The sequence below is a fragment of the Macadamia integrifolia genome, unplaced genomic scaffold (genome assembly GCF_013358625.1).
Source record: "Macadamia integrifolia cultivar HAES 741 unplaced genomic scaffold, SCU_Mint_v3 scaffold_100A, whole genome shotgun sequence".
NCBI lineage: Eukaryota > Viridiplantae > Streptophyta > Magnoliopsida > Proteales > Proteaceae > Macadamia > Macadamia integrifolia.
The window spans coordinates 135,249-144,340 of NW_024870615.1; the positions used below are offsets into that span (position 1 = coordinate 135,249).

The 9,092-nt window shown below is 37.5% G+C and overlaps 1 protein-coding gene across 1 annotated transcript; it reads left to right on the forward strand.

Moving 5' to 3' along the window:
• The first annotated feature begins 1,073 nt into the window (after window positions 1-1,073).
• LOC122070780 (probable mannitol dehydrogenase) lies at window positions 1,074-4,846 on the forward strand. The gene is made up of 5 exons (XM_042634980.1): window positions 1,074-1,340; window positions 1,849-1,962; window positions 3,305-3,818; window positions 4,128-4,281; window positions 4,394-4,846. The coding sequence occupies exons 1-5, from the start codon at window positions 1,243-1,245 to the stop codon at window positions 4,594-4,596; spliced, it is 1,083 nt and encodes a 360-aa protein (XP_042490914.1). The 5' UTR covers window positions 1,074-1,242; the 3' UTR covers window positions 4,597-4,846.
• The last annotated feature ends 4,246 nt before the right edge of the window (window positions 4,847-9,092 follow it).

A 9,092-nucleotide genomic window follows, 5' to 3' on the forward strand; every position in this document is an offset into this window, starting at 1 on the left:
AATTAAGGAGACGGTCACCAGCTTCGCTTCAAAATAGAACACAATATAAATCACGATTATCTAAGATCTTTGTGAATTCAATGCGTTAGGAATTGACATGCACCTTCTATTTGAAGAGTAGGCATCAGAAGTGTAGTGGATCGAATCTTGTCACATGGATATGTAAGTGTGTCATCCTCTTCCTATCATTTTTTTACCTCTCTAATGTATGTGAGTCAAGTTCTCATGAATAGTTTCTTAGAAACAATAATTTTTTTTTTTTGTATTTTTATATTTAGTTTGAATGATTCAAGATCCCGCGAGTCATATTGAAAATTAATTCTATTGATATGAATTTTTAGTGCTAGAAATATTATATTTTATCATTTATTTAGAAATATTTTAAATTATTAGGAACACAAAAAAAAATGTCATTTTTTTTCTTTTTTTATGTTTTAATTCCTCTTGTCAACCATGAAATTTTGCAACATTTTCACACCATCAAAAAAGTGTGGGGGCCATCTCTGAACCCATACCCAATGGTTTTCACATTCTTTGCAGCCGTTGCAATGAGTGTTCAGTGGTTGAGAACCACGTGGGGTGTGTGTCCATATGCTTTCAGACGCTGAATGCTCACTACAAGTTGCAAGATATAGACTCCACCCAATGAATGGTATAAGACTTTTCCAGAAGTCATGGTCCATGGGAGACCCGGGTTATTTCACGGGGTCTTCAAAACTCAAAAATTGTACGTGTCTCCTTCCTATTGGTTTGAAAAAAGCTAAAAAGTACATCATTGAAATGAAACCGACATATGCGGTGATCGAGATTTTCATTACGAGAGCAGGAAATATTCACTTACGTGAATGTACGTGAACAACTTTGGTCCGTAGATATGATATATATTTTCTCTCTCCTCATTTAATAGATGCCATATTCATAGATCAAGATCGTTCACGTACATTCACGTACGTGAATTATCACTTTCCTCTTTTGTAATTTCTCTTTTTTTATTTTTATTTTTATTTTTTCCCTTGACTCACCGCCTACGTCAGAAGAATCACAAATGAGTTTCGGGATTTTTCCTTGTCCTTCGCGCAAGCGTTTTATATAAAGCAACCTCAACGCGACTCGCGAGATGTCTCCGGATTCCTCTCTCCGTATCTGTTTCTCAACTCTCGTGTGATTATAAAGAAGGGGAAATCGTTTCAATCGTTTTCTTGGAATTCTGTGAAGAAAGTTAGAAGAAGAGAAACAGAGAAAATGCCGAAATCACCAGAGGAAGAACACCCACGAAAGGCCTTCGGCTGGGCAGCTAAGGATTCTTCTGGAGTCCTCTCTCCTTTTAAATTCTCCCGGAGGTAGTAGATCTCTTCGTTTCTCTTTTCAATGACTCTTCTACATTTTCCTCCCTCTCGTTTTAGATCTTGCAAATCGTTATCAGATCAAATCTTTTCTTTCTTTCTTTGTTTATCTATTTTCTGTTTGTACGAACATCGAAAGAGGATTTCTTTTCAAAAGTTTCGCTCGCAAATTTCGTTCTTTTCTGTTGTAGGAACAGAAATAGGTTTTCTTTTCATAAGTTTCTCTCGCAAATTTCTTTCTTTTCTAGTGTTTTCCATCTGGAATCTGAAAACCTAGAACTTTTTTTGTTTTCGACTTCTATTCAGAGTTCAGAGTCCTCTGTGTCTGATTCTGAACCAGAGGAAGAAGTACAGTGAGGAATGGTTCTCTGCAACAGTTAATTAATGCATTAAGTGATTTTCATAAAGAATTAGCTGTGAGCATTTACTTCACTAGAAATCCAAACCCACTTGTTCGGTGAATTAAATCTGTGAGTTTATTGATGTGTTTGATTTTGTTTATTAGGGCAACGGGAGACGAAGACGTGACTTTCAAAGTGCTTTACTGTGGGATCTGTCACTCCGACCTTCACTGCGTCAAGAACGAATGGGGAATTTCTACCTATCCTTTAGTCCCCGGGTAGGGTTACCTCACCTTCTTCCTTTCCTTATTTCTTTTTCTCTCCATTAAAATGGCATGCACGTACGAACAGGAACAGAAGCCTTTACTACCTCGAAGCCTCCGCGACCACACGGTGGCTACCATTCTGCCACGTGTATTAATTTCTTAAAGTGCCAAGTGGTCCCCTGTCTCAAGGAGATGGGGAACCGTTGAAATATTCAGATCCTCAGGGTTAGCCCTGGCTTGACCCGGCCGGCTAAAACCGGAACAGCTCCAGTTTGGATCTAGCCCAATTAATATTTGGTCCGACTCAGCTTATGATAGCGGACTAACAGCTCAATCGTAACCGATTGAGACAAGTAAGCGGTGGTGAAGTGTCTTGTCTTAAACCGAACCAAGTGATATGATTGTGAGATATGGACCATTAGCTCGTCACAGGGGTGTCAATTGATCGGTTCAGCCAGTTTTGAGCGGATATCCGTTTTGAGCTCATAATAGCCCCAAAACCAGAATGTTAAGCCAACTGTATCTTTGATTTGGTTTGATTCAGTCTTTTATGAGGTTACCTTGACGGGTTCTTATCGTTTCTATAGTCACCCCTAGGATGTTTAAATAGTCGCCCTTAGGATTCTGATCCCTAGTTAGTTAATTCGCGTTTAAAACGCGTTTAAAACGGCGTCCCGTTTTTTTGCCGTTTTAAACGCCGTTTGCCGAATTTTTCACAGAAATTCGGTAAAAAACGGGAACGGGGCTATTGAAAGTTTTTTTGCCGTTTTAAACGCCGTCCCGTTTTTTTGACAGCAAAAAAAACGGATTTTGAAAAATATAAACGTTTTAAAATAGAAACGTTTAAAACAGGGCTATTTTTTTTTATTGTTATCTAGGTATTTAGAGAATTATTATGCCAATTTATGTCTATATATTGCCGTTTTTTTGACACCGTATTATTTAAATATAAACGTTTAAAACACGTATCGTCCGTTTTTTATTTTTTCCCGTTTTTACCGTATTTGACCGTATTTTTGACCGTCCCGTTCACGTTTTGATCCGTTTAAAACATGCCCGTACCGAACAATGTTTTTTTGCCGTTCCCGTTTTAACTAACAGAGTTCTGATCCTCTCTAGCTGTGCTAGTTTAGTCACATTCGATGGCCGGTCTTCCAATGCACTTTAAAAACATGATTTTCGAAGCCCATGTCTCGCCTATGAGGATTTAGGGATTGATTAGGCCTGAACCAGACCAACCGGTTTAGACCCGGGAGATTAAGCTATGATACTTCATAAACATGAAAAATAAAAAATTATTTAAGTATTAATCCATGGTTTTTCATCTCGACCGGAATGCTGATCGAACGTGCAGGCACGAGATCGTTGGCGTAGTAACGGAGGTGGGGAGCAAGGTAACAAAATACAAAGTTGGCGACAAAGTGGGCGTGGGTTGCATGGTGGGAGCTTGTCACTCCTGCGACAACTGCAAGAACGATCTCGAGAATTACTGCCCCAAGATGATCCAAACCTATAACTGGACCAACGTCGATGGTACTAAGACCTACGGTGGCTACTCCGACTTCATGGTCGCCAATGAGCGTTACATCGTCCGGATGCCTGAGAACATGCCTCTCGACGCCGGTGCGCCTCTGTTGTGTGCCGGGATCACTGTCTACAGCCCCATGAAGTATTACGGACTCTGCTCCCCTGGCATGCATTTGGGTGTGGTAGGTCTTGGTGGGCTTGGCCATGTGGCTGTCAAATTCGGCAAAGCTCTTGGGATGAAGGTGACTGTCATCAGCACCAGTATTGGCAAGAAGGAGGAAGCCCTCGAACGCCTTGGTGCCGATGCCTTCTTGGTCAGTCGTGACCAGGAGCAGATGCAGGTAATTTGGAACCTCAATTGCTTGCATTGACTCATCGATTTCCTGGTCATGTGGGTTGTGGTGTTTTAAATGGACCCAAGGCTTGTCTCCTCAATCCAAATAATAATAGGCCAATTGATCCTTATAAACAACAACACAGTCTTATCCCAACCAAATGGGTTCACTACATCCTTACATTACAAACAGCAAACTCAATCATACCCCAACTAAATGGGGCTAGTTGATCCTTCATAGCCAAAAATAAAATAAAAAACCTATTGATTCTTGAATGATGCTGACTTCCAAATTGTGTTGCTTTTGCATGTGTAGGCTGCCACAGGTACAATGGATGGTATCATTGACACCGTTTCTGCTGAACACCCTCTCCTTCCATTGGTGGGTCTGCTTAAGACACATGGGAAGATCGTTATGGTGGGTGCACCAGTGCTGCCACTCCAGCTTCCGGTCTTCCCTCTGCTAATGGGTGAGTACTAATCCGATTTCTGTATTGATCTCTACCAATATTTGTCATTATAAATCCAAATTATTATCTTTTTTGCCTCATTGCTTCTCTTGTTTTTTCCATTTATGAACAGGGAGGAAGTTGGTAGCAGGAAGCTGCATTGGAGGAATGAAGGAAACGCAGGAGATGATCGATTTTGCGGGGAAACACAACATAACTGCCGACATTGAGCTCATTCCGGTCGATTACCTCAACACTGCCATGGAGCGACTTGCAAAGGCCGACGTCAAATACCGATTTGTTCTCGATATTGGAAAAACCTTGACCCCAGCTTAGGCTCAAAGACAGTTGCCTTTCATTGGTCATTTTTGCAGCTATGGTTCATGGTTAGGAATTGAAGAGGGGAAGAAGCAAAACGTTCTAAGTGGTGTGTTCTTTGTGTTCTCATGAACAATTTAATGTTTTGGTTATTAGTTTACTTGAGGTGCATGTGATGTGATCCTAATAGGTTAAGAAAACTATGTGTCAAATGTCTCGGGGGCCTGGAAGTTTTATATCGAATAATAATTCTGATTTCTTTGTTTTAGTTGGAATTATGTAGGAGGTTTGCCTTTTGTTTGAAGAATGAGTGTGTCATTGTATTTCTCATGGCTCCTTATGTGAGGAGGCATAAGTACTACGTAAAATGATACATCTAAATAGGGGAAAAGAAATGGAAATGGTTGCAGCTTGCCAGCTACTGAAAAAATAGAATAATTTATTTTTCTCTAGGGTTCACAAATGTCCTCCTAAGTTTTAGTATTTTCAAAGTGTTCTTTAATATTCTATTTCTTTGACTGCATTTTGGACATATTTTTTCGAGTTTTATTTTTATTTATTTATTTATTTATTTTTTCTAGAATAGTGTATAATTACACCTTCTTTTTATGGTACCTTTATTGTATTTTCATAAGTTCTTTAAATAAAGGGTTAAAAAAAATTTTTGATATGTTATTATTAAAAGTGTTGATTAATAATTGCATATCCAATTAATGGCTTTGCACGTTTTATTCAAATTCTGATTTTAAGTGTTATGGTTTGTCCTTATTGAAAAAATAATAATGTTTATATTGATAGGATAAAAAAAAAATAAAGTTCTATATTATTTGACACCTTAAGAAATGCCAATAAGAAAATCTTATTAATAAATTTACAAGATAAAAGCTTCTTCTTATCGCACATTATAACAAATATGTTGTAACCTTTTTTGGTAAACACAACCCTCATTTTATAACATTTGAGAGTTATATGACAAATTGGATGATTGAATATGTAAGAATGATTTTATTTTTATTAATCATTATTTTTTTGTACAAAGACCTCTGATTGGAAGAAATATTATATAATCAAAAACCGCAAGAACCACTTTACAAGGGGAGGAGGACTCCCAAAAACCCCTGCAGGGGTTAGAATTGACTCATTTAGGAATGATCAATATTAGCAACAAGCTCAATTCAACCTCGAATATATATCATTTACCTTTCCATATAACAAAATGTCCAATTTCAACCTTGAATTTAATCACTTTCCTTTCCATGTAATGATCCAGTACCCTCCAATGTTTGTTCCTAAATTCACAAATGTTCTTCGTATTGCCATATGACCAACTAGCGGAGTTGAAACTAGACAAGGTAAATAAGAGATTGTGGAGCCAAATTATCTACAAAATTTTTAAAACCCGTCGTGGTTTCAATGTTGACTATTTTTGCCATATTATAGGGTGAGTTTGTCTCTCTTAATATTAGGTCAGAAAAGTTTCTCCTATGTTTTTACCCCAAGAAAAAGTTTTCTTCCATGTTAATCATGTGTTAATTTATTGCTTGTATAAAGTGGTTCATTATTATATATATTCAAAGCTTATGTTTTGAATTTTAAAGAAACTATTTTTCCTATAGGTGGCGTATCGAAGTAACCCACTCAATTTCTAACAGGCAAATTGGAGCGGGCTCCTCTTTAGCGCGTACTATAGTGCAACATAGATCCAAGGGCTGAGAGCCCTTAGACATGCAATCCAAAGTTTTCTAACCCTTGGATCTACACTACACTCAATGTTGCGCGACAGAGGATCCCAATACAAATTCTAAAGCTAAATTAGATATTAAAAAATCCACTAATTTATTACTCAACTACCCTTGTATATATTATTCATGTTATATTTTGATTTGATTAGATGAGTGAGAGGCTCCATTTGCAACAATGAGTGGGGAAGAGAGAATGAGAGAGAGGCAAGGTGTAGCGTGGGGGAAGGAATGGATGTGCATTGTAAGATGCCTAGAGCCCTAGAGGGGGATTAGATGGTCAATATAGTAGTGGCGTGGAAGGTTTCATAACACTCCATGTGCCCCACATATTTTTTTTTCTGAAAGAAATAAAAAAAAAACAATAATATGATTATTCACTTTTAATTTTTTTTTTATAAAATTACTTTTATAAAGTTTTAATTAACAAAAATACTTAAAATTTTGTTTGAATCTATAAAAGTACCCATTCAAAATTTTATTTAACAAAAATATTTAATTAATGTGAAAGATGAACTAAACTAGATTTTGGATATTTTTGTTAATTAAAATTTCTATGATGAATAATTTTGTAAATAAAAATTCTAAAGTGGATGATCTTGTAATTTAAAATAAATAAACTTGGTATAAACGGTTCCCAAATATCCGAAAACCCAATATAAATTCCTCGAAACCTCACTCTAACTCTTGTTCCGTCTTCCCTGATTTCACCTTAGCCTCTGCAAGTTTGGCCCCTCGCAGCATCGGCGTTGAGTGACACGGACCTTACGGTAAGTCGGCTCTTCTTTTCTCTCCATCTCTCTCATTTTCTTTCTTTTTCTCGGCCTACGGCCCTGCAGCTCCCCCGAAACCCTTACTTCTCTGTCTCATGAGGATATGTTCGAAGGTTATAAAATTGGGTTTGAAACTTGTCTAATTCCACCATAACCAAGTAGGAAACTGAGAAAGATTCTGAAATGTTTATAAGAACCGAGGCAAGGAAGATCCAATGTCTTGTGATCGCTCGTGGTTGTGGCACATATCCCTAACTGGGCTCAATAGGAAGAAAAGAGCAAATTTTAGGGGTTCGACTTCGATTAGAAGAATCAATACGGTGAGGAAATTGAATCTAGTGAAACAGATTGGGAGGTTGAGGGCGAGGAAGAGGTCACAGACTCAGTAGAACAAGTAGGAAAGGTTCAATTGGCACAGATCTCTTCTCTTTCGGCCCTGTAACTGTCTCCTGTATTTTGTGATTTTATAATGATTTATAGTATTTGATATGGGGGAAAGAACACGACTCGTTCTTGACCAGAATTGACTCGTTCTTGACCAGAATTGACTTGTTCGACTCGCCAGGACCGAACCGAGAATCGTGCATAAAAAAGAACCGAGCAGATAGGAATTGAAGCATTAGTTTATTGGAATGGTTCTAATTCTGTCTCTCGTTGTATATTGGCATTCATTTGTTTTTCTCCTCTTCTTGAGCAGAAGTGAAGGTTGTTGCTGCATATTTGCTCGTCGTGTTGGGCGGCAACACCAGCCCTTCGGTGGATAATTTGAAGGATATCCTCAGATCAGGTTTCTTACACTTCAATTACTGTTTTCCTCTTCTTTGATACATATTGATGATTAGGGTTTCATAGGACCTTGACATGCAACTGTTTTAGGGTTTTTTCCCCATTTGAGGAAGGATATCATGGGACCTTACTGCAAAGATGATTCTGTTCCTTATGCAAATTCTCGTGTTTCTGTTACGTTGAATTTTTTTGTTCTCTATGAACTGTGGCTTATGAATACCCTCAAATACAGGCCGATTGCATTTGGTTGTTTTCTGATGGACTTTTACACATTGAGCTATGTTTATGTAATTCTGTTACACTTGTTTTTGGTTAACTTTGGAATGTGGACTGTGGCTGAATAGTGATTACGCTCACCATATTATGCAAATGAGCTATTGTTTCTGTTACACTTGTTTTTGGTTTATACAATTGTTTTTGGTTTATGTAATTTTTTTACCCTTTGAACAATTGAATTTATGTGTTTGAACTTGCAGTGTTATTTGTTTGAATTTTTGGTCTTTGATTCTAAGAAAATAGGATGATTTGTCTTACATGGTTTCTTTTAGGTAATGTTACTATGTATTTAGTTTGAGTTTAAAGCAGAATTTATGCTGTGATTGATTTGGAAGTAATGTAATTATTCTTGTAGGTGCCTATATTAAGGAGATGCTATCTTTGTTGTGCTTCCAAAGTGGTGGATAGTAAATCTGTTGTTGAAATGATTGGGTCCATTGTGCTTGCTTTGGCATCCCGACCATTCAACAAACATGGTGACATTGGCATTTCTCCCTCCCTCTTAAGCCTAAGAAACCTAGGAAGTGAACTTATATATATTGGAATAATGGTTGGTTCAAGGAGTTGGACAAAAATCAGTTTAGTGATGGTAGGCCTAAGGCAAATGCATGAAGTGTAGGACCTCTATCCTAAACACGCACATGAGATGTTGCCCTAAGCATGAAACAAGATGTAACTCAGATATTTATGACAACATTTGGAGGGACATATTGATCCAGTAATTTTGCGTGAAATGAAGATGACATTGATTGTGACGAATGAATTGCCTCTTAGATTTGTAGAGTGTTAGGACTTTAAGAAGTTGGTGTTGTATCTTTAGCCAGAGTGCAAACTCATCTGTAAAATCACTCAAATGTCAGATATTCAAAAAATAATGGAATAGGGAGAAGGAAAAGAACAAGGAGTTGTTGCTAAGTTCTCGAAGGATTTTTTTTTTTTT